At 36.7% G+C, this 26,265-nt stretch overlaps 1 protein-coding gene across 2 annotated transcripts; it reads left to right on the top strand.

The window, feature by feature from the left end:
• Positions 1-1,526: 1,526 nt before the first annotated feature.
• LOC121423889 (DNA repair endonuclease XPF-like) lies at positions 1,527-24,931 on the top strand. Of its 2 annotated transcripts, XM_041619417.1 has the most exons (24): positions 1,527-1,711; positions 4,343-4,439; positions 4,812-4,894; positions 5,829-5,951; positions 7,146-7,316; positions 7,845-7,884; positions 8,677-8,790; positions 9,932-10,027; positions 10,351-10,406; positions 10,856-10,909; positions 11,565-11,634; positions 12,432-12,534; positions 13,069-13,146; positions 14,006-14,157; positions 15,494-15,676; positions 16,447-16,583; positions 17,533-17,626; positions 18,715-18,852; positions 19,719-19,853; positions 20,144-20,230; positions 20,702-20,875; positions 22,511-22,651; positions 23,130-23,296; positions 24,088-24,931. In XM_041619417.1, exons 1-24 carry the CDS (start codon positions 1,638-1,640, stop codon positions 24,344-24,346), a joined length of 2,826 nt encoding a protein of 941 aa, XP_041475351.1. In that variant the 5' UTR covers positions 1,527-1,637; the 3' UTR covers positions 24,347-24,931. The 2 variants fall into 2 exon arrangements, with proteins under 2 accessions (XP_041475351.1, XP_041475352.1); XM_041619418.1 differs by lacking the exon at positions 22,511-22,651.
• The last annotated feature ends 1,334 nt before the right edge of the window (positions 24,932-26,265 follow it).

Here is a 26,265-nt window from a genome sequence, read left to right as displayed (position 1 = left end):
TCTTTTTTGTCTTCAGATTACACGGGATTCAATAGTTGTAATCATCTTGTGTTTCGTTCTGTATAATATTTCCTAACATTTTTTACTAAAAATTGATGAAACTGCGCTTGTAAAATTTCCAAATGACTTTCAAAAATTGATCGTCCGGACACAAAACAACTGAGTAAACAGCAGCTAAACCACACACGTGATTACTGCTGAAAAGTTTATTCCTTTAATCAAGAGGTGGGTAATCCTGATGACTACCTCCAGTGGATCAAAATTAGCAAAACTCAAGGAAAAGCAGAATGTAATGATCAACGGACCCTGAAAATAGTAATCAATTATTTAAACAAATGCAAATAAATTGTTATAAGTAGCAAACTCAGCCCGGGGGGCACTTCCATTCACGAGTGGATACCATGCGCGACCATGGGGTCTCGAAAAGCACCCTAAACACGTAATTTCCATATTCTGAAAATGCACCCCTTAACAAGTATTGGCGTGTGAAACCCTACCCTTAACAAGTATTGGAAACAAAGCGACACTCTTAGCAAATATTCCCTGAAATGAACCCCTATACAAGTAGAGGAATGTTTTATTGTTATGGGTCCTTCGGTCGTAGGCTTTACCTTATTTGGTTTAGTACGACCCCAGCTTGTACACCCGTCGCGCAAATCGGACCCTAAACACGAAGTATTGGGGCAGAAAGGACATTCTTTATGAAACATTTTAATTTTGTTTTATCATCCCCGCAAATTCGACCCTAATCACGTAATTTTCTTAACGAAATAGATAACCTTTTTTCATTATTTTTGTGTTTTTGACACCCTTATCACGTTACGTACGTAACGTGCCCTATCGTGAAAAAGACACCCTTTTTACGTGTTTTTGGGGTCGCGCATGGTATCCAGTCGTCAATGTAAGTGGCCCCCCCGGGAAACTCAGAAATTATACAAGTTTCTTGTTTGGCAGGTTAACCTCTTAGTAAGAAGTTAGAATTACATTGTATTGTTGAATTTTTTAAAAATGTATTAATGCTTTTATCTTTGGAAATTATGTTGAATTGAATTGATTTCATAATAGCCTATATCCCCACCAACATTTTTTTCTAGATCATAGTAGAGAATGTGAATGATGTATGATGAGGATGATGTTGATGCGGGTGATGATGATGATTATTGATGATGGTGGTGGAGGTGGTGGTGGTGATGATTATGATGATGCTGATAGTGATGATGATGATGCTGATGATGATTAATGATGATGGATTGATGGTGATGATGGTGGTGGTGTTGGCCTGGTGGTGGTGTTGGCTGGTACGTGGTGATTAACTTTGATTTAAAGATCATCAGATGCAAAAAAAAATATAATGATCATGATGATCATCATCATATTGAATGCAAGAAGGTATAATTCACAATCGGTGCTATATGCAAAATTGTATTTTAGCAGAGGTGTACTTAATTTTTTGTAGAACAACTGTCTAGTCGCGTCGGCATTCTCTGCACCGTGCACCTCAACTTTTTAGCGCTCCCATAACACACTGCTGTGTGCACTTCGCTGTCTGCTATAGAAAGTTTACTTCATCGTCGGAAAGAATTGAAATTACAAAGTTATATTTGTTTTTATTGAAGACAGTAAATGTTGATGGCATTATGTCACTATTGGAGTATGAAAATGAGATGTTTCTGAATGCATTTCACGAGGATGGATTACTTGTGGTTGCGCGGTAAGCCTGATTTATTTTTCAGTCATTTATTGAAAATTCATTATTTCAGTCCCACATGGTTATAAAATATGTTGGATGTAAAGGATTCAGGTACAGGGTGACCAGATTTTACAAAATGAAATACGGGACAATCCACAAAAAAAGATCTACAAAGAATTGTGAAAAAATAAAGAACTGGAAGGAAGGGTGGCCGAAATAATGAAGGAGAGAAAGAAAAGAGATGAATTGAAAAGAAAACATTACGAATGAAGGGGAACATGAAAGAAAAAGACAAAAGAATGTTAGATTTAAAGAAGGATGAAAGAAAGAATAACAAAAAGAGAAAAAATGTCATTCTTTGAAATGAATATAGAAAGGAAGTGAAGATGAATAAATGTGTGCAAGATAAAAATAAGAGAAGGGGAAAAAGAAAGTGAGAAAAAAGGAGGAGGAAAGAAAGAATAAAGGAAAGAAAAAAATGTTTCATTCTTTTAAAGAAAGAAAAATAAAGAAATAAGAGAAACAGGAAGGGAGGGAAAAAGTAAGGGAGGCATTACGAAAATCTCCCGTTTGATTCTCGACTGGACTGCAAACTGCGGTCGTATACCCCATTTTTCATTTGGAAAATCTCGACAACATTTCCAACCCCGATAAACCCATCTTGGCCAGGTAATCCCCTTGTCTCAATTTCACCACCACTGGCCAGCTAAAAGGATGTCTTTTTCACGATAGGGCACGTTACGTACGTAACGTGATAAGGGTGTCAAAAACACAAAAATAATGAAAAAAGGGTATCTATTTCGCTAGGAAAATTACGTGTTTAGGGTCGAATTTACGGGGATGATAAAACAAAATTCAAATGTTTTATAAAGGATGTCCTTTTTGCCCCCAACACTTCGTGTTTAGAGTCCGATTTGCGCGAGGTGTAGTGGGGTCGTACTAAACCAAATAAGGTAAAGCCGATGACCGAAGGACCCGTAACAATAAAACATTCCTGTACTTGTTTAGGGGTTCATTTCAGGGAATATTTGCCAAGAGTATCGTTTTGTTTCCAATACTTGTTAAGGGTAGGGTTTCACACGCCAATACTTGTTAAGGGGTGCATTTTCAGAATATGGAAATTACGTGTTTAGGGTGCTTTTCGAGACCCCATGGTCGCGCATGGTATCCACTTGTGAATGGAAGTGGCCCACCCCCCCCCCCCCCCGGGAACTACACACATTGCAATCCATCGTGTGTGGCCCCCTGCTGTGACCGTTGATGCTGGGGTGTGTTATCTTCGGACCGAGGTCAAGAAACAGGTGTTTCTATACTTAATTTCATGCTTGAGGGCAATAGGGTTTATAGTACTGGGAGAAGAGAATTGATGATAAGGGAAACTGGGGTATACTGCTCTTCAAAGCAAGATTTTTGTCATGGGAAGAAAGAATAAGGGAAAAGAAGTAAAAGGAAAAATAAACTAAAGAATGAAAGAATGGAAGAAAGCGAGTGAGGAAATTAGAATTGAAGAAGGTAAGAATTAAAAAAAGAAGAAAATAATGGAAGGAGAGAAGAACGAAAAGGAGAGGAAGGGAGGGAAGAAGGAAGCAAAGGAGAGTAAGGAAATAAAAAAAGTAAGAGAAAGAAGGGAAAAAATGAATAGAGAGAGAGAAAGGTTTGAAAAGTAGGAAATAAAGATAGCTGGAACAAAAAAGTACAAGCAGGAAGGATAGAAGGATGAAGAAAGAAGAATAGAAAGGAAAGAAAGAGGAAAAGGTTCAAAATTCAAGCAAAAAACACACACAAAAAATCCAATCATCTAACAAAAATCATTAGGATATTTGGTGTTTTTTTAAATATATTTTTGAAAAGGTTTTAGAAATTTCAAATAAAACATTGTCAAACTTAAAACTTAGATGAAATGTTGCGGCATCATATACAACAACAAGACTCAAAACGAAAGCTGAAACAATTAGATCTAGTTATAAAAACTCAATAACTTGTTCCTCCGATTACATCTCCAAATCAGTAATCTGAGAATCCATAATATAATTATAAAAAATTTCCCACCGATTTTGTGATTTTTTGGTGGAAAACTGCTTATCATTGTTTACAATAGCTTATAATTGTTTGCACCATTGAGAATCTGCTCTGATTCTACATGTCTAGCTAGTAGCCTGTCACACACAGGCAGGGGGGGGGGCAGTTCGTTTGCAATGTATTGGGTTAGCCAGAAAATCAAAAATTTACTAATTACATGAAAATTCGTCACTTTTAAATGTTTTAACTACATTTTGTTCAATATTCTGAAATACGGGACAAATAGGCGTCCCGGGAAGGGTTTGTTGGGACGACAGGACAAAGGAGAAAAATACGGGACGATCCCTGGAAATACGGGACGTCTGGTCATCCTGGATCAATCATCAATTCAATACAATATAGTGTTGTCCATTAAGGTACGATAATACGCCAGTGGCGGACTGTATCAGACTGGAAGAAGAAGATATTTAGTAAATATATTTTGTGTTTTATTTACTAGAGTAACTCCATATGACATTTAAACAAGTCTCACTGCATTTAATGAAAATTACAAAGCGATCAAGGAATTAAATAATTTGTAGTTCTGAAATTAAGTGAGGTCCCAGTTTGAACTTTGATATTTGTTTTTAACAGAGGACTTGGTATTTCTCGTCTGATGCTGAATTTTCTCAAGCTTTACTGTGATCCGGGCAATTTGGTCCTTGTTATTAACACCACTGATTATGAGGAGGTAAGTGTTTTCTTATTAATGTCATGTTTGAAATACTTCTTATAGCCAATTTGGACTACAAAACACAAGTTTGTTTCCCTCGAATAACTTTCAATAAATCTAGATCTATTAGAATGTAACCTTTCCATAAAGACCACATTTCTTGTCTTCTTTATAGATGGTCTTTGAATTAAAGGCAGACAGAGTATGTAGTAGTATTTATCTTTTTAGAAGTCTTGTACAGATAATCTCTCTTTGTTGTAGAAAATGCAGCAAGAAGAATCATGACATTACCATTGGATCAAGTATTATTGCAATCATTTCATTTTTTTAAATCAAAGTTTATAAACTAGTATTGATAATTATTCACCATATCCCCTATTTTCTCTTTAGAACTATCTTATTGATGAATTGGATAAGGCTGGTGTCAAACCACTCCCGAAGGTCATCACTAATGAGTATGGAACCAACGAGAGGTATGGTGTGATCGTTCCATATCAGGAGCCCACTGCAGGAAGGGAAAAAGTCCCAAATGCGCGCTTTTGATTGGTTAAAAATCAAGTTGCAATTGATATTTAAAGTTGTCTTTGATTGCAACTCTTTCTGCAATGGGCCTCAGGTGGGTGTTTCATAAAGCTGTTGTATTAAGTTAAGAGCCACTTTATGAACGACTGGTGATCCTTTCTTATGGTAAATGGTATACATCTAAATGTTCTTTGACGATGGTTTCGTGTGTAAGAAAGGTTCACCAGTTGTTCTTAAAATCGCTGTTAACTTACAAACAACTTTATGTAACACCCAAAAGGTATCAAGGAAAGTTGGCTTCTCATTATAGCTCGATGCAAGTTCTGTAGGTGGAGTTTGAGTTTAGTGGCCTTGAGCTCAAGTTTGTTGGAATCGAAATTTATCCAAAATTACTTTTGACGTTATTGCATTTGAAACCTGTTTGATTGGTGTGCTTTTCTATTAAGATATATCAAACCACTTTCTTAAATGAAAAATGAGCTAGCAATATTAACGGAGTGCCTGTATATTTGTTTTTATTTTAAAATAAGATTTCATATGAGATATCATGGTTTGTTTATACAAAACTTCTTTCAGTGGTCATAAAAAATATCACATTCCTTGATCTACTGGAGAGGGATATCATATTCCCTGTAGATGTTGATGCTCTATTTTGAAGAAGATTTTGTTATTATGTGTTGTTTAAAATCTTTGTCATCTTCATTATCATCAACATCATCTTCATCTTTAAAACATCATTGTCGTCACCATCAACATTATCCTCATCTCCGTCATTGTCTTGTTATAATCTTTATAATAATCATCATCATTTGTACCTGAATGAGTTTCTTTTAAAAAAAATTATTTTGTTTTGACAATTGATATTGTTTTTATCTCCTGCTGCAGGCAGGGTGTATACATGCAGGGAGGCGTGTTGTTTGTATCATCCAGAATACTCGTTGTTGATCTCCTCACGCAGAGATTAGCCGCTCACCTCATTACTGGCGTCATCGTCAACAAGGCTCACAAGTGAGATTTATTTCATTCAAATTTACAACACGAGACAATATCCTTTGTTGTTGGCAAAGTCCATGCGTATTTCCAAACTTTCATAATTGGGACCACACTGAATTGATTTCTTTTTATTGTGCATGTGAAAGGACATAATACTCTTCTTGTAACATGTAGGGGAGACCGGGGTTAGTTAGAACAGGGGGTTAATTGAAACATTGTAATTTTCTTTAAAGCCTGTAAAATAAATGTATGCAATACTGCTCTGAATTCATTGCTATTAATAATACTACAGTGTTGAATTATTATTGCAATAAATTGAGGGCAGTATTGCATAAATTTATTTTATAGGCGTTAAAGAAAATTACAATGTTTTAACTTACCCCATGTTCCAACTAACCCCGGTCTCCCCTACATCAAGTGATTCACAGCGTGAAGAGTGGGGAAAGTGGATTCAGATGTACAAAAAGTTGATTGTTTTACGATTCTGGCAGATATCTCACCTCCTAGGTACCAGCAGGAAGTAATTCCTCAAAAAGCTGTGTGCACCTGAATAGGTAGCCTAGTTTAACTTGGGTAATAATAATAATAGCAGGACCCGCTGTGAGAACAGTTTTCGGAACTGAAGTGGCTACCCTGTGTTAAAATTCTGTTATTATTATTTTTATTACCTTTAAGATATTTTTGTAAGAGTACTACACTGTATTGGTTTTTTTTAATGCATGATTGTGCACCCTACTACATATAGAGTGTATTTGGCACAGTTGCACAAATCACTGCAAAGAGCTTTTGCAGCCTTCGGAATAAACTTGTAAATTCATTTCAACTGTAACCAATATCAATGTAGACCAAGGTGGAGGCTAAAATTTCCAGAATCTGTATTGTACCCATACCAAAGCAGATCTAGAAAAACAGCAAAGTGTAACATTTACAATAATGGAGACAAAAAATATGTGAACATTGGATGATGATGCTCTTTGTATGTCAGAGATTAATCATTTTGGAGGATTCAGGGACAATTTCATTCAAAAATGTAGTATATAAATGCTGTATACCCAGAGGTTAGAACCAAAAAAAGGAACTTTATGAAGTCTTATGAATTACTGGAAGGTCTGAAGGTCTCTATGTATTTTCACTCCCACTCTCCCCATTCCACGGCATCTGTGTATTGATTAAGATTGTGAAAACCTTGTCATTTTCCTTGAATCTCAGGATCATAGACTCTTGCCAGGAGGCTTTCATCCTGCGTCTATGCCGTCAGAAGAACAAGACAGCCTTCATCAAGGCGTTCTCGGATCAACCGCAAGCCTTTGCCGCGGGGCTTTGTAAGCTGGAGAGGGTCATGAGAAATCTCTTTGTCAAGAAACTGTTCCTCTGGCCAAGGTAAGATCCTTGAGGATTGTAACATTCTTTGGTTGGTGAGGTCTTCAAGCACTTCTGGGGCCCCATCTCACAAAGAGTTACAATAGATTCGTATTAAACTCATTTGCAATTGATTTTAAATTCCTATCTCTTAATCTGCATGAATTTAGATCAATCGCAATTTGATATTGATTTTAATCTATCACAGCACTTTTTAAGACGGGATCCTGGTATTGTCCTTGAACTTCCTCCATTGAACAGAGATTCGAATGATGTAACATTTGTACTCACGAAAATGAACATATGACTCGTGGGCTAAACACAAAATATTAACTAATGCATTGCCAACCTCGATTTCCTTTGTAGAGCAGTAACGTATTAACCCAGTGATTGAAGTTGGAAACCGAGTTGATCCATTGTACCCTTTTGAATCCATTAATTTTGATGAGAAGGTCCCTTGAAGAATATTTAGATATATTGATCCTGTTTATTGAAATGGTGAGCACCGTAAATGACTATAAGGATTTCCTTTTCTTCTTACCTCTTCAGGTTTCATGCTTCAGTACAAGCCTTGATGGACAAACATAAGGTATGGTATTTTGATAAGAAAGATTCATCAAATTATTCAGTCTAACAGATTTTTTGCCATTTCCTTCAGCAAGAAACTGATGCACAATGTGCTGCACTCAACCCAGGTGAGGTAAATGGGTACCGGTAGGAAGTAATTCCTCAAGAAGCTGTGTGTGCTATGAACGCCTAGCTTAGCCAGGTAATGTAGGAGCACTTTGAGCACCTAACAAGGTGGATATGTGCGCAATATAAATACCCTATATTATATTTATACAAGGAAGATCTTTGTGTATGTTAAGTTGTTAATCTCATATTCTACCAAATATTTGACAAGAGAGTCAAAAGGGTCCCAAGCTTTCGATCCTAGCAGAATCTTCGTCGGAGGCAAAATGACAAACATATAAAGTGGAACAACCATAATATAATAGACCACAGACATGCAACACCAACACTAGAAACAAGGAGACAAAAAGGGCAAATTTTGACAAATTTTCTGGAAATCTCTGTATTTATCTGCCATTTGGCAAGACATAAATGTACATTAGCTGTTCTAATCCAAGGTGTAAGTAGGACAGAAAAAAATATTTTATCTACTGACAGCACTGAGATTGGTAAAGTTGTTGAGCTGTAGTGATATATGAGCACCTTAAGCACATTCAGTGTATTGGCCCTGTAAGCAAACTGTTAGGCTGTTCTGTAGATAGTGTACTGGTAAATCTCTTTTTCTATACCCATTTCTTCATCAATTTTGCTTACCATACAATGGAGTCTACTACTCTAAAGTATTTTAACCATTTTCCCTGTTCTCCAGCCTGATGTTATAGAGCTTCAGCTGACAATGACCCCTGCTATGGTATCCATTCAGATGTCCATCCTTGATATCATAGGAGCTTGTATCAAAGAGGTCAAACAGGGAAATCCATCAGTAAGTCATCCTTGATATCAACCCTCTTTTTCTCACTAACAAGATCAAGGGCTTGTTTCATAAAACTTGTTATGATAAGAAATTTACAATAACAGTTTCAAGTTATTGAAATCCTTCAATCTAATTGGCTGATAGTGAACTTGATATAGAAATCATGTATATGTATTTATGAAACGGAACCCAGGTCAAAAGAAGGCACAGTAGGCAATTCTATGAAGTATATTAGTCAAACTACCTATATCTTGGACTGCCCTAAAATTGTTAATAATAATAATAATAGCGGCATATTTACCCAGGGTAGCCACTTCAGTTCCGAAAACTGTTCTCCCAGCGGGCCCTGCTATAATTACTATTATTGTTCTTTTATTTCTAGTTCATTTGAAAAGTAGCTATGCTCTTTTGCATTATCATGGCTTCAATAGTTTATGAACTTCAAGTAAATATTGAGAAAAACATGGGGAGCGAACTTACTACAAGGTTGATTACTTCATGGAATCGTTCACTGTGTTAGAGTGTAAAGCAGTAATCATGTGTCCTAGTTTATTGTGTTCAAAACCAAGGTAGTATCCTTTCATTCAAAGGTGTCAATACTAGGTCCCTTGGACAGGAACTATGGCTGTTCATCCTGTGGGTGTTTACTTTAAGCATTCTTGGTTCTTTGGCTTTTAAGTGGAATAATCATCACTAAACAGTTGAAACCATGTAATTTGTTAACTATTTACAGGACATGGAAACATCAGTGTATCTCTCTGATTGTTAGAAAGTCTTTCTTTATATATGAGGAAGAGGTGTTGTGGCTCAGTGGATAAGTCTCTGAACTACGAACCACAAGGTCAAACCCACTGCAGAACTCGCGTCCTTTGGCAAGGCTTTTATCGACAATTGCCACTCTCCACCCAGATGTAGTAAATGGGGGCCTGGTAGAAAGTTATTCCTTGAATGCTTTGAGCACATGATGAGGGTAGCCTTTTCTAAAGCCAGACGAATAGTATGCGGCATGGTGTGCAGCATATAAATGTGTAATATTATTATCATTATTGTACGACACTTGCGACATATGAACATAGTCAAACCTACTTCAGCAGCCATGCTCTTCTGATAATTCCCCTCATGTCATTCTTTTTTATCTCTCTTGTAATAGTTGGATTCTGATGACCTGACTGTTGAGAATGCGATTGGAAAGAAATCTCTGGACATTATAATTAGAAGACAACTGGATCCTATTTGGCACACCCTGGTAAGTGTAATTACTCCCCTCCCTTGGCAATGATTTAGTGCTCCCATGGTTCTAAATGGGTTGGGGATTGTTTAAATACACTTTCCTTGAACAAAAATGATTGCTTGGATAAATTAACATGGTTAATTCATGAATAATTGCAATGCAAATTTTGAGAGTACATGTAATTGATTTTGCTTTTTGCAAATTGTGTATTAGACGGCTGGCTTGTCATTTTTCATCATTAATGAGTCGACAGCCGAGATCTTGTAAGGGGATATTTTTTTCACGTTGAACATGATAAAACTACTCACCAAAAGTATTTTCCTTTTAATTTCATTCAGTCATCAAAGACAAAGCAGCTGGTCAGTGATTTAAAGCTTCTGCAGATGTTATTGTTGTAAGTATCATTTTTGGATTTGTGTATAATTTCAATTTGATTTTAGGATATTAATCTATATACTGCAACACTGTGTGTATGCTTTATGATATACTTTTACATGATGTATATTTGTGAAGTGGAAAAGGAGAGCAGTGGCGGACCATGACCCGGAGGAGGCAAAGCATTGGAGGGGCACAGCATTGTTCACCAACAATACAGTGCCCCTCCAATGCGTTGTCTCCTCCGGGTCACGGTCCGCCACTGAAGGAGAGCATAGTATATTCTTGGATCTGAGAACAAGAGTAATAACATTTCCATGACAGATTGTGTTTCTTAATGTTGGCAGTTTATAACTAGATGTACCTTTACTTTTTTTTGTATGGTCTGATTGCATTGAACCATATGTATTTGACATGCCTATTTTTAAAGCCAACTGATATTAAGATTTTTTTTAAAATTTCTTGCAGCTATTTGACACAATATGATTGTGTGACATTCTACAACTTCCTCAAGACTCTCAGGTAAAATCGAGAACTCAATAATAAATTATTTTCATTTAATTCACTTTTTTTCTTATCTATGTATAATATGATTTTTTACATTGTTATTACTTTTTGCCTTTATTATGCACTTTATATATTTCTACAAAAAATTATCTAGAAATATCAGTAAAATGATTGTTATTTAAGCCATTAGCCTGTGAGGGATGATAAAAGAAAGGGGGGGGGTTTAATTCCTTGAATGCATCAAGTGATGGAAACAGCAGTCCAAGCTGAAGTCAGGGTAATAGGAAAATATGGTGGGAACAAGAAGCAGCAATTAAAAGGAGAAGGATTTCTGAGCTACTTTGTTGATTTATCTAAATCATTCATAATGAATTTTTGTGCGTATTGAATATTTTCATGAGAGAAATGTTCTAAGTTCATGATTTACTAGAAATGTCTTGCATGTCAGTCATTGGAGATTTCTACATCAAATAGAAAAGGGAATGGAGTTAAAATAATGCTTAAATTTCAGGAGAATGAAAATGAAAATTAATCTTGTAGATCTTGAAATTCAAGCTATCCTGGAGATAGCTAACTAAATTTGATATTTAGCTATAGATAATTTTTCAAAATTCATAGAATAATTTTTAAGAAAAAAGTAAAAGAACAATTTATGCTTATACTTTCACAGAGGCAATGAGCGGGCTATGGCTAATAATACCGGCTGGTTATTCTTGGAAGCTGCTGAGATGATGTTTGTGGTAAGAAAAACCCTAATCCCATACCTCTGTCTTCTTAACCATTTTATTACCATTTTACCATTTTGTTGATAGTTAAGAAATAATTTGTAGACATTGCATACATTCTTCACATTATTGCACTAAGCATTCTTTTTCATAGTGGCTAGCAGTTCCTAAGCTATCCCAGGATGAAGAAACGCTATGTATCTTCAGGGGGGGGATGCTTCCAACCAACATCTAAACCAAGGAACTAGATTTTTACTTGCACAAACAGCACAATGTTTTAAAGATAAATGAAAGTAGTTGCAGTAAACACTGATTACATGAGAAAGTGTGTGAAACCAAGCTTAGTTGTCACTATATCATCGAGGATCTAGATCTGGTACAGTTACATAAACTGAACTTTGTGAAATCTTGAAATCTACGCTGAAAAATGTTCATACTGAAGATCACCAACACAGACTAACGCGCGTGGGACAGTGTATTATTATTGCTTTGAATGTTGGCCCGACGCTTGACCCAAATTCCGTGTTTATTTGCTAATTTCTTGGCAATTACACAATATCTTCCAGAAACCTTTGGCACATATTTTTTATTTATACAAACAGACACTTTGGTGGTCATTTCATTGGATTCTGTACGAACTCATTTTGAAATCGTTTCCACTACTGGAATTTATCTTTAAAAGCACCAACAAGTATGCACTGCCGATGAGCACCTAATATATTTCCTAAGCACTACATTCTGACTTATGGATCCTGCTGAGTATCGTCGTAGAAGTATGTTTCAATTGGCAATCTAATGTTTTAAATTGACAGCATGCTAAGAGGAGGATATATGGTGACCCACCTGACAGTAAAAACAAGAAACAAAAGACGGATAGAAAGGAGACTGCTACAAATACCAAACCAACAGAGAGAGGTACATATTATTTTGCATAGAATAAATTTCTTTAAAATAGCATTTTAGTCACAAATATGTTTCAAATACTTCAATTTAATTAATTTTTTCCTTCATTGTCTTCCTTTCATTCTCCTCTTAGCTGCTTGATTTTCTATTTATCTCTCCTTCATTTTATCTTCTATCTTCTCTTTTTTTTTTTAGCATTAATGATAATCATATTGATAATGATACATTATAATGTCTTAAAATTTCAGGGATAGACACTTTAGTTCTTATGAACTGTTCTCCCAGTGAGTCCTTCATGATATTCTATGTTATTGAACCTATCTCTATCATTACATATTTCTCTTCCTAGAGTCTCCCCCACTATGTTTTCATTCATTGTTTTTCTCTGATCAATCATATGTAACTTTAACATGCCATGATTTCTGTACTAGATGTGGCATTTTTGCATATAAAAAAATTCCCAGTTTTCTGATATACCCCTTATACTACCTTTGTTGGAAAATTTAATATTTGTTAACATTTTAATATTTGATTGATTTCTCTCAGAGCTCCTTTTAGAAGAGAATCCAAAATGGAGGATGTTATCGGAAGTTTTGGAAGAAATCAGACAGGAGAATACAGGAGGTATGTTAAATTCAAATCTCTTAGAATTTTGTTATTTTACTGGAATTTCACTGTTCTGATTTCACTTAGCTCCGATTCGGTGGATTCACAATACGGTGCGCATCCATTGGCTGCAGCGGACTGGCCAATTTCTAACTTCGGGGTGGGCATCCATCGTGCGCAGGCAGCGCACAGTGCTAGTGTACTGTAATGTGATGGTTCACAAAAGTGGAGGAAGAATTCACCAAAAACGATCTAAATGAATATGCGGCAATTTTCTCTCCCACCATCTCTGGATCCTGGTAAACAGCATTAGTTTATGCAAGTTGGCTGAGCCATGTCGGTCAGTGCAGCATTTTGCATTTTTTTCCATGAAATGCTGTGAATTCTTCCAAAGTGAAAGATTTTTTTATTTTTCCATATCTCAAATAACTGGGAACTCTAATGTAGATCAAACTTGGGCAACACTTTTAAAGAATGGTAGGTGGCATCATATTCGCGAAAACAACTTTTGTTTGTCAAAACATCCAATATTGTGTCCAATCCCAAGCAAAACTGGTGCTTGATAGTCTTTCACCAATTTTGACTCAAACCTTTTAGAGGCTCTTAATCTAATGCTCAGCTTATTTTGAACAGTATATACTATATCTTTGTGAGTAATTGAATTGATTGGAATAGATTTTAATTGAATTTAACTGAAATAAGGCTAAATTGAAATTGATTGAAATAAATACGAATTGAATTAGGTGAAATAAAGGTGAATGGAAGTGATTGAAATATAGTAAAATCAATTTATTAAAATGAAGTTGAATTGAATTGAACTGCTTGAATTAATGTTGAATCAAATTCAATTATAAAATTGAATTGATTTGAATCTTAGATACATCTGGTCGTGTGTTGATCTGTGCCAGTGATGATAGGACGTGTGCTCAGCTAAGGGAGTATCTGTGTGATGGTTCCTATACCTTGCTTCAGAGGCTATATTATAAAACACTAGGAGCAGGGCAGCCCTTCACTGCTACTGCTGCTCAGGTAATGGTCTTCAGGAACTCTCTTAGTTTGAAACTTGTTATTTCATGCCATATCAGTCTCTCAAGGACCATACTACTTAAGTTTCTTGTTCCAATGGACTTTGTACAAAGACCACCTGGTTCCCATAAGACCTAGAATAAAATGGTTATGTTGCCCGCACAAGCCTAATACAGGAGGGTTGGGTACGTTGATCAATTTTTTTAGCAGGTCCTTACCATAAATCTGACATTTTCTCACAAAAACAATACATTTGTATATTTGGGGTCTGCTAGAAAAAAAAAAATCTTTTTTTTTTTTTTTGGGGGGGGCAATATATGGTCAGTCAGATGAGGGCATGATAAAGAAAATTTCCCCCTTGCCAACAGATTAATCCTGACCATTTATATTATCCCCCCCCCCCCCCTTCAAAATGCATCAAAATCATTCCTCAATTATGCTCATTGAGTTGGAAGTTATTTTTTGCAGATTTTACAATTCAAACATCACTAAAATTTCCACATCTATAGTTTGCAATTGGTGCTCATAGAAATCCTATCCAAATTCATGAAGAACTTTTAAATGTCCTGAATAAGTCACAAATCATGGAAATAACAGTGCACTAAAATGTTGGCTATGAATGTCAAACTGAACTTCTGCATATAATGTATCCATGAAGTTTGTTCTATCTTATATTTTTTGTGAAGATCATTTCCAAGCTAATTTGTGGTGTCCAACAATCATCGGTCTAGTCATAACATGATGCGTAAAACAGACAAGGAAGATCTTCCATTTGAATTAAACCTTGAAAAGCCTTGACAATGTGCTTCATTTTATTATCTTTCCTTATACTTCTTGTTATTAAACACTCCCTAGGGAGTGAGGATGTATGTCATGTTCAGGAATAACTGACTAAATATGATGACTGTGGTAATAATGATGCAGAGCAATATTCGTAAATCTGTTCTAATGTTAAATCTTATGTTCACTTTGCTCAATCATCATGCTACGTTGGCGAGAAAAAATGATTCAGTTATTTTTAGTTATGAGTGACATGATTTAGAGATGAGCTTTTAAACTGAATCTGGTGGGTGTTTGATAAAGCTGTTCTTAAGTTACGAGCAACTTTACCAGTGAATGGTGATCCGTTTTTCAGAAGCTGAATAAACGCCAGTGAGAATTCGCGGTAATTATTACCCGAAGAAAGGATCACTAGTCCGTAACTTACGAACTGCTTTATGAAACAGCCCCCTGAGTCCAGAATACAGGCCATGCAGTGTATGATTTAAGTACTTTGTGAATAACCAAATTATTAATATAATTGTAATTACATCTCTGCTCATTACCCTTTTATCATCAGGCTTCGGGTACATCAAGTTCTAATTTAGGAGGCAAGGATGCAAGAGGAAGGGGTAAAGGTGAAAGGTCAAGAGGGGGAAAGGTCAAGAGGAAGCATGAGGATGATGTCATCACTTTGACCCAGCTATCAAGGAAATATGGTGGTGGTCAAGATGGCCAGGATGAGGATGGTGAAGCTGATGAGGTACATTAAAAAGGAAATACTGCTTCCTTCATTGTTAAAAATTCACAACCTGAAGTAATTCTTTTCTTTAATTAACATAATATTTTCTAATTGTTTTTAGGTAATGATAATCATAATAGTAGCTGGATTTATATAGTGATTTTTACCAGAGGATACAAAGCACAACTATTATTACCCCGGCTTTAGCTTGAGCTACCTCTTTGTCAGCGGCGCTCAGTGCATTCAAGGAATCATTCCTACAGGGTTCCTATTTAAATCACCTGGGTTGAGTGCAGCCGCATACATTCGTAATACCAAAGCTTCGTTATTCTGAAGGTTCGTTATTCCGAAGGTTCGTAATTGGGAAGGTTCGTTAGTCCGAAAACGAAATGATTAACGAACCTTGTTTCTTTTTCGGACTAACAAATCTTTGGAATAACGAACCTTATTTTGTTTTTGGATTAATCAACCTTCGGAACAACGAACCTTATTTCCTTTTCGGATTAACAAACTTTCAGAACATCAAACCTTATTTTGCTTTCGGATTATCGAACCTTCGGAATAACACCACCAATGTTCGTATTAACGAACCCTTTCACATTTTCGGATCAACGAACATCGTGGTATTGGCAATTTACGTGTTTCGGAATTACGAACCTTCGGAATTACGAAGTGTTACCGAGTGCAGCACAGTGTGGATCAATTTGTTGCTGAATGAAGGTACTTTGTTTGCTGCAGCATGGTTTTTTCCACTTTCCCTGTTTCATCTACTTTGATATTCTTTCTCCCAGGATGATTCCCAGAGAGTGAGGTTACCAAGCACCAGATCAATAGATGTTGATGAGGAGATAGGGATATCATCAGTAGAAGCGTACTATGATGTAGAGACCACACCCCTCACGGTGATACACCCCCTCCATGGTTGTAGGTAAGACCACACCCCTCACGGTGATACACCCCCTCCATGGTTGTAGGTAAGACCACACCCCTCACGGTGATACACCCCCTCCATGGTTGTAGGTAAGACCACACCCCTCACGGTGATACACCCCCTCCATGGTTGTAGGTAAGACCACACCCCTCACGGTGATACACCCCCTCCATGGTTGTAGGTAAGACCACACCCCTCGCTATGATACAACCCCCCCTCCATGGTTGCAGGTAAGACCACACCCCTCACGGTGATACACCCCCTCCATGGTTGTAGGTAAGACCACACCCCTCACGGTGATACACCCCCTCCATGGTTGTAGGTAAGACCACACCCCTCACGGTGATACACCCCCTCCATGGTTGTAGGTAAGACCACACCCCTCGCTATGATACAACCCCCCCTCCATGGTTGCAGGTAAGACCACACCCCTCACGGTGATACACCCCCTTCATGGGTGTAGGTAAGACCACACCCCTCACGGCTGGAGGTATGGATTACCCGTTTTGGCTAAGAATTTTGACTTTGGCAGAAAATAAGACAAAATGCTTTGATTTTTTACTTAACAGGGGTGTGAGAGTTCAGATTTTTAGCTGATTTCAGACTTTTCTTTTTTTCTCAGCTTAATTTCAGCTTATTTTTTCATTTTCCTCTGTACAAAAAGTATGGGAGCTCTTTCTATTACAGACTTTTTGAACACTCATCAGATTTTCCAGATCTTTTTATTTGTGACCACTCACACCCCTGCTTAAGCATGCTTACCTCATTTATGGAATACAGGCCCTGGCCTTTAGTTTAGGGACAGTATGTAACACAAAATATCACACACTGTTTATTTGCTTTCTCTGTCATTTCCTGACATTTTCAGGAGGTAGGAGAACATGAGTGTTTGGCTGATGTAAAGGTAGTAAACATCCATATCTCTCTTTGTTTCCTATCATTTCAGAGATCCTTATAGTTTAACGAAGACACTACATGAACTGAAACCAAGATATGTAATCCTTTATGATGCCGAGATCCAGTTTGTCAGACAGTTAGAAGTGAGTAAAGAATCTACCCATGTCTACTTCTGTACAATACCATTCCTGTTACTAATATATTGATATCCCATGAAATTTATTCCATAGACAGGAAACTATTTAATTTCTGTCTCGCTTGCATAGCAACTATAGGCGCCACTTTTCCAACGGTGGTGGCAATGGCAGCGGCAATGGCGTCGTCTACATTGAAATCTTAACCTAAGGTTAAGTTTTGAAATGTCATCATAACCTAAAAAGTATAAAGACGTAGTTCCTGAAACTTGGACATAAGAATAATCAGGTATTACTGAATATCCTGTCTGAGTTTCAGGTCATATGACCAACGTGAAAGGTCATTTAGGGTCACTGAACTTTGGCCATGTTGGGGGTATTTCTTGATTACCATCATAACTTTGAAAGTTTATGGATCTGTTTCATGAAACTTGGACATAAGAGTAATCAAGTATCACTTCGCATACTGAGTGAGTTTTATGTTACATAACCAAGGTCAATCAACTTTGGCTGTGTTCCGGGTATTGTTGACTTGAATTATACAGTTGTCACAGTTGGATTGTTTCATAGGGAAAAGATTCAGGAAATTATTCTTTTGGCTCAGCAAAATGAAGTTTGTTATTTATTTTGTAATTTAGTGATGTGGATCCTTGTTATTTGAGAAAAATACATATGTCAGAGCTGCCAAGTGGTACGGATTTTCAGTATTTAGCACTGAAAAATGAGAAAAATACTGATGGTTTCATGCAAAATACTGATTTCTCAAGTTTTAGTTTTATGTGTTGTCCTATGGTATTTCTTTGAAAATACTGATTTCCTTGCCGAAATACTGATTTTCAGCTTTAAAAATACGTTCTTGTTCAGGTTGGCAGCTCTGCATATATCTTCATCTCAAAACTATGATGTGTCATTAAACTTTACTTATCTATTTGTGTTAGGCCAATTCAGTGACTGTTTGTGTGTGTGCACACCCCATCATATAAAAATGATCCACTTTGAAAATATAATGAACATTATTCAGGCTAAAAGACATGAAAATTTAATATATAAATATTGAATTATTATTTAAAACATATCTATGTCGATTATCTATACAGGTATTCAAGGCATGCAGACCCGACCATCCTCTCCGAGTTTACTTCCTCATCTACTCTGGATCCACAGAAGAACAGAAGTACCTTACCTCACTCAGGCAGGAGAAAAGTGCCTTTGAGAATCTCATCAAAGAGAAGTCTGTGAGTTCAAGTTCTCTTCTATTATTCTTGGATTAGCACAAATTGAACAGTAAGATGTTTACCACTGCTGGTCATATAAAACCCTGTTTTTTGGGCATTCTCATAGTCATGGTTTTGTTAACCCTGGGTTAACTTCGACCACACTTTGGTGTGAAGTGGCAGTTGCCAACTCATTCACCAAATACAAATTATTATAATTTTGCTGCAAAACTCTGTCCAAAAAATCATTGTGTTGTGAAATGAGAAGAATAGGAGTATACAATGAATTCCAAATTATGAATTGGTATGTTATTATTTGCTATGAATAATAGAAGAAAGATAAATCTCCAGACATTTAATCTCAAGATCTTAGGTTCAGATCCCATTGCAGCACTTCCCTTCTTGGTAGGGGCATTGTGGTCAAGTGGTTACAACTCTTGTCTTTTAACCTTAGGGACATGGGTTCAGGTCCAAGCTGTGGCATGTTTTCCTTCAACAAGAAATTTACCCACATTGTGCTGCACTCAATCCAGGCGAGGTGAATGGGTACCAGTAGGAAGTAATTCCTCAAACCGCTGTGAGCACCGGAATCGGTGTACTAGCTAGCTTGGGTAATATAGGAGCTTCTTGAGCACCTAAAAAGGTTGATATATGCGCTATACAAATCCTATATTATTCATTATGTCATTCTAGGGAAAGGTTTTCATTTACTTCATTTACCACTCTCCACCCAGGTGTAGTAAATGGGTACCCAGTCGGAAGAATTCCTTGAATGCTCAAGCACATGATCAGGGTAGCCATGCGTAAGCAGCACTTAGAAACATCATATTAAAAGCTTTGTAAATGTTGCATATTATTGTTTCATTTATTGTTATAATTTTTTTCAGACTATGGTACTTCCTGCTGATATAGATGGGAAGGATGACACCTCCAGTCAGCTGTCACGTGACCCATCATTACCATCGGCAACCAGTTCTAGGAATGCTGGGGGTCAGGCGATGGTGACGCAAGGCCAGAAAAAGGTTGGTTTGCTCAAATTTTGCATTAAGCTCAACATTTATCACAACTAAATCAATAAATGAAATTAGAATATTCTTATTGTGATCTCTACATGGTTTGGTATTTATGAATCATTAGTTCTCTGTGAAAGGATTATATTTAAAAAACTTAAAACCTGTTTAATTTGCAGCTCGAGCCCATGCTTCATTATATGCACTTAAGATGACATGTTTCACAGCAAATGGGATTAATATGAAATCATTAAACCCTGCAAAACGTGTTTATGAAAAATATTTGTTGTTGTTTATTTCAGGTGATTGTTGACATGAGAGAGTTCCGTAGTGAGTTACCATCGTTGATTCATAAGAGAGGCATTGACATCGAACCAGTCACTTTAGAGGTATGTCTATGAGATCTCATAGTGCTTCAGAATTGACTGACTTCAAAACATTTCTTTTTCAAAATTACTAGTCATTGTTTATTTTCTTCTTCAGTTAAAATTATCAACATATATATTTTTTCATTCTTTTAGTCTCATCATCATACTTTGATCATGTAATCAGATATCTGTGAGTTTCTATCTATTAGAATTGACTTGATAATCATTTCTCTGAAATGCATTTTGATAAATAAAATATCTAGAATAGAAAACCAGGAACCAGGACAGCTGATCATCTTAAGATTCACCAATTTTCGACGTAAACCTTTCACTTTGTTGTGAAAGGTTTTTACAATAGATTTTGTGTGTTGTTGAATCCATCCCTGTCGCAATTACAAAAACTCTCTCATATTTATAACAACATGCCCTAAATCTTTACCATTGCTAGGTTGTGAAAAGAACTTGAAATTTGTTTCCCTTTTTTACTTCCAGGTTGGAGACTACATCTTAACCCCCGACATCTGTGTAGAACGTAAGAGTATCAGTGATCTGATTGGTTCGTTGGCTAGTGGTAGACTCTACAACCAGGCTCTTTCTATGACTAGATTCTACAAGAGACCCGTACTACTCATTGAATTCAATCCAAATAAATCATTTGCTCTCCAGGTATATGTTCACACACTTCAATGTTATTCTTAGAAAATTCAAATGAAATTTCAAAATCATTTGTATTTTACTTGAATTCAAGGCATACCTTCTATTTTTATGATAGATTTTAATGTTAAACTCTTTTAAAGATGAATACCAGTTGTGGTAACGATCTCAAAAAGACTTTTTACAGAATCTAATATAATGACCACCCAAGTGTCTATTTGTATGAATAAACAATATGTGCCAAAGGATTCTGGAAGAAATTGTGTAATTGCTTAGAAATAAGCAGAATAAGGGCATTTTCGGGCACTTCCGTCGGGTCTTTATTCCAGCAAGAATGATACACTGTCCCACGTGTGCCTATCTGTGTTTGCGATCTTCAGTGTGATCATTTTTCAGCTTAGATTATATGATTTCACAAAGTCAATTTATGTAACTGTACCAGATCTAGACCCATAGTAATATAGTAATACATAACCTTGGTTATACAGACTTTCTCACAAAATCAGTGTTTTACTGCAACTACTTTCATTTAGCTTTAAACATTCAATTTGATGTATTGCAATTCTTGTCATTCATGTTGTACATGGCTACAGAATAGGATCCAGAATGAACCCTTTGTTGTATTTTGAATGCTGTTACAAAGCTATTTTCTAAATCATTGTAATTTTGCTTGAGTCAAATGCATATTTTGGATTAATATGACAGATTTGTATGTTGAACTATTTGATAAACATTCAAAATGATGTATTGCAATACTCGTTTTGCATTGTATCACAGATTACAGAATGAGCTTTTTCAATTGAATGATGTCACAACGCTTTCAATGTTCACCACAAACCCTGTAAATTTTCAGGGATGCTTATTTGAATCCACTGCCGCATATGTATTGCCATATACATTAATTTTCAACAGTATTTTCTTTTTATTTCACCAAATAAAAATCCCTGTTGTGTGTGTTTAACAGTACTGAGAAGATGTCAATTCATCTATGTCTTTAAGTACTTTAGAATGAATTAATCAAATAATTAATTCCCTTAACTCTTCATGCGTTACGTTCGCATTATTGCACATCCGTAGGCGTGTTTCGTTCGCATTTTTGCACAACCACACATTTCCCATAGACGTCCCCTGTCCCATTGTTTTTCGAACAATTGCATGCCCCGGTGCGTACCTAGCTACAATGTATAGCTTGGCGTTTTTGTATACCGTACATGTGTACCGATCGATCGATCGCGCGTGCGACATTAGTTTAGCGTTTGACGGATTATCGCAGTTTACAAATTACAGAATCGTTGAGTTATCCCAAAAAATCAATACATCCTGATCACAGCCAGGAAGTTCATTGAAAAAGGAGAGGAGAAAATCAATAAAACCCTCCTCACAAACAATACCATGGCCAGGTTTATTGTTAGAAATCTGTGACTCATGGCACGAATGTGAATGAGAGGGGATCACTGCTAACATAATGCAACACACGGGGGGTTTACAGGTGAACGCATGAAGAGTTAACCAAGTAAGACATATAACAGAGCTGTACATTTGCTTGGTATAAAGACTCTATTGAAATAGCAAGATCTGCTAGTCAAATGTCGGGTACTTATAATGAAATATATTACAACAGTTTGTATTTTTTTATCTAAACATCAGACTCAGTCTACCATGTCTAATGAGATCTCCTACCAGAATCTATCATCCAAGTTGACCTTGCTAACGCTTCACTTTCCAAAGCTTCGCATCCTCTGGTGTCCAAGTCCTCATGCTACAGCAGAACTCTTCGAAGAACTCAAGGTACGTGTAGAAACTCATAACTACTTTCATATCATCCTCTACCGTTGTCCTTTAGAATGAACATACTCATCATCTATCAAGTTTTGCGTGTCTGTTTCTTACTCCCTTTTCTCACCATTTTGTATCCTTCCCCACCCCCTCCTATGTTTTTCCCTAAGTTTTGTTTGTAGATGTGATGTATGACCCAACATTTTAGGGTATGCATTCAACTTGCATTACAGCTTATTTCCTGTATTGTAAAGAAGTGAGACTGATCCGATTAAAATCAACTATGGAAAGTCAGCAACAGCATAATCTAGAATGCACATGCCCTTCCAAATCATATCCACTCAATATGACAAGTACCCACTTTGCAATTTTACTATAACTTTAAACAGTATTAAAAAAATAATATTGGCCATATTTCTCTTTTTACTTGCCAAACAACTTAATACACTTATACAATGATATTACCAAGAAGTGTATCTCTCAACTTCAGATCGGTAGGTCCGAGCCTGATGCAGCCGTGGCAGCTAGTATCACTGTTGAAGAAGAAGGAGCAGGAGAAGGGGGCGATGAATCCTCCCCTCTTACCAAACAGATGTACAACCATGGCCCTTATGATATGCTCCTCAAACTACCAGGCATCAATATCAAGAACTGCTGGTAAGTTGGGAGAAACTGTGACACAGAAAATATTTAATTTTAATCCAATCCCAAGGTCATTTGAGCACCTTTTCCTTTCGATGACAAAGTGCTGTGCTGTTGCTTTTTTATGTCTTTGTGTTGTGACAACTTTGCATTATGAAGTTGTTAGGACCATTGGCATTTCCCTGTTATAGGCAAAATCCATTTCTATCAATGAGTGTCTCATAAATGAGCCCATATTTTTAGATATACAGTGCGTTCCAGAAAAAATGAAACTGAGAATTATTGATTTTACCATGACTTGATATCAAATGCAATAGACACATTACCTAGCATTGTAAAGCTTAGAATCTCAACTTTCACCTGATAAAAGTATGAGGGTATTCTAAACTTAACAATAATAGGTGATGTGTATGTTGTATTTGTGATGCTATGATAAATGATCAATAATGCTTAATTTTATTTTTTCCGGGACACACTGTACAGCAGCCTTATGATGCAGAATTGGGGAGTGTTTCATAAAGATTTGAATATGACATAAACTTAACCAGTCTTAAGCATGCACACAGTATATTGAAAGCATAATCTTAATGATTAATTTTTATATGCACAACAGCGCATCATCAGAGCGTGATCTGAGTGATGCACAAATGTATGTTTTGTACTGCGTGCAATTTGGAATGTAAGAGTGATTTATTCTTAATTTAACCCCCCTCCCAGTTTTATTAACAATATTTAATATTTTGATGTCAGATTATTGAATATTCATTGGTTGATGGTAATGGGTTTTTTATTGCTTTGTGTTACAGGAGGATCATGAGGAACGTTGCCGACATCACTGAACTTGTTTCACTCTCTGAGGAACGACTAGCCGAGATCCTTGCCCACCAGGGCAATGCCAAGTTCCTCTGGGAGTTCCTCCACAAGGAAGGGGGAGGGGAGGCAGAGGGATCCACCGGCAGACCAGGAGGGGGAGGGAAGTTTGCTGGGAGGGGCAGGTTTGGAAAGGGTGGTAGGGGGTTCGGTGGGGGCGGTAGGGGAAGAGGAGGGGTTGGGCGTGGGAGATGAGATTCTTGACCATCAGGGAAATGACAAGTTCCTCTGGGAGTTCCTCCACAAGGAAGGAGGAGGGGAGGCAGAGGGGTCCACCAGCAGACCAGGAGGGAGAGGGAAGTTTGCTGGGAGGGGCAGGTTTGGGAAAGGTGGTAGGGGGTTCGGTGGGGGCGGTAGGGGAAGAGGAGGGGTGGGGCGTGGGAGATGAGATCCTTGAACATTGGGAAACTGCCAATTTCTTCGGAGAGTAGGGTTTGGTTCAGGATTGGAAATGGTCTTTGAAAGCAGGAGGGGGAAGGCGAGATCATTTCCGAATGGAGTGATGTTAATTTATTTCTTATGACTGGAGGAGTATTTATCATTTTTGAAGAGTGATTGATCTGTTCAAGAAGGTTTTGCATCATTGACTCAACTGTCTCTCATTCCGTTCATCCAATGCAAGTTTTTACTATCACACAGATAGTTTTTAGTGATTTCTTACTCACTCCTTGTGAGCAAGTCAAATCCCGCGTTGTTAATTACGATGTATAACACATACTTGTTTTATACATCACCTCACAAATATTCATCGCAATAAGTTGAAATTTAAAGAAATCCTTCTTCAAAAATGAAGGTTTTGTTGTAAATTGGATTATTCTGCATTAAAGATTTGCAGATGCTGTGCAACTTCAAGGCTCAAAATGTATTGATGGGGGTTGCTCACAGAGGCTTGTTTTGCAACAAGTTGATTAGGCAATGTACAGTATGTTTACTGAGAAATCTATTCCAGAAATGATTACAGATGCTGTGTTGTGTCTTGTACATACAATACAAAACAGCTAACAAATTGGAAATATCATATTTGTAAATATTTTGATCATTATCATGAAATTATTTCTATTGTAGGGCATGAAATCGAATATAAAATGAATTTATGTGGAGATTGTGTATATAATTTTTATGCTTATTTTTGCAATAAAGACAAATCAGTAAGCATTTTTCTCAGAATTGCAATGTCATGTGTACATTGTTCCCCAATTTCAGAAGAGATTTAAATAAGAGGGAATACATAAGCATGGACTGTGCTGATTTTTTACACATAATTGCATGTATTTTAGCATTTACATTTTAAAAATCCCAAGGGTAAATAAGTCCTCTTGGCTAAAGATGCTATATTCATGCCTGATGGAATGCGATATACAAACAATTTGCATAGTCCAGGCATAGTGTTTCAAAAATGTTTTTGCTCACCAGATGGAAAGAGAAATAAGAAAGAGTTTAGGGCCATTCTTGGTCATGTGTGTCACTGTAATTATGACAAATCTTGAGTTTAATTAGTTATACATGTAGATCTAAATTAGTAATTCAAAGGTCAAATGGCATTAACATGTTTGTCAGGCATCATTTGGAATATTTTTGCCATCACTAATATGCAGGTTCATAGGTCAAAAGAACTGGGTCATGTGTGTGACTTCACACAGAAGCACAATTTTAAAAGTTTAATTTCATTTTGAGATTCCCGTGAATTTCGAAATGAAATTAACCTTCCAAAATCACCATAATTATTTATAAATCTCTCAAAATTTTATTATTTATAACTAAATCCAGATCTGTCATAATTTTGGTCACACACGTGACTAAAAATGGCCCTTTTGGCTTGTGAAAGAAATAGACCAATAGAGAGATAAAGAGAGGGAGAGAGATGGGGAAAGGGGAGGGGGGGTCAAGTAAAATGCAAAACAAACATTCACTCAAACATATGTTCAGCATGTGTTCCCTTTATTCAGTAATGTCACTCGTATCACATCACCCATACATTGTTGGTCAATACAATACACTGCTACAGGTCATACAGAAAAATATAGCATTTACTCCTCAACAACTTAGAGTCAAATTTCAACCTTAGGCAGGCAACATAAAGTTAGATCTCCATTATCTTCATTCAAAACCACTCC

This window comes from Lytechinus variegatus, chromosome 11, assembly GCF_018143015.1.
Source record: "Lytechinus variegatus isolate NC3 chromosome 11, Lvar_3.0, whole genome shotgun sequence".
NCBI lineage: Eukaryota > Metazoa > Echinodermata > Echinoidea > Temnopleuroida > Toxopneustidae > Lytechinus > Lytechinus variegatus.
The sequence above is the reverse complement of the archived record's forward strand: the minus strand, read 5'-3'. Positions and strand labels throughout refer to the sequence as shown.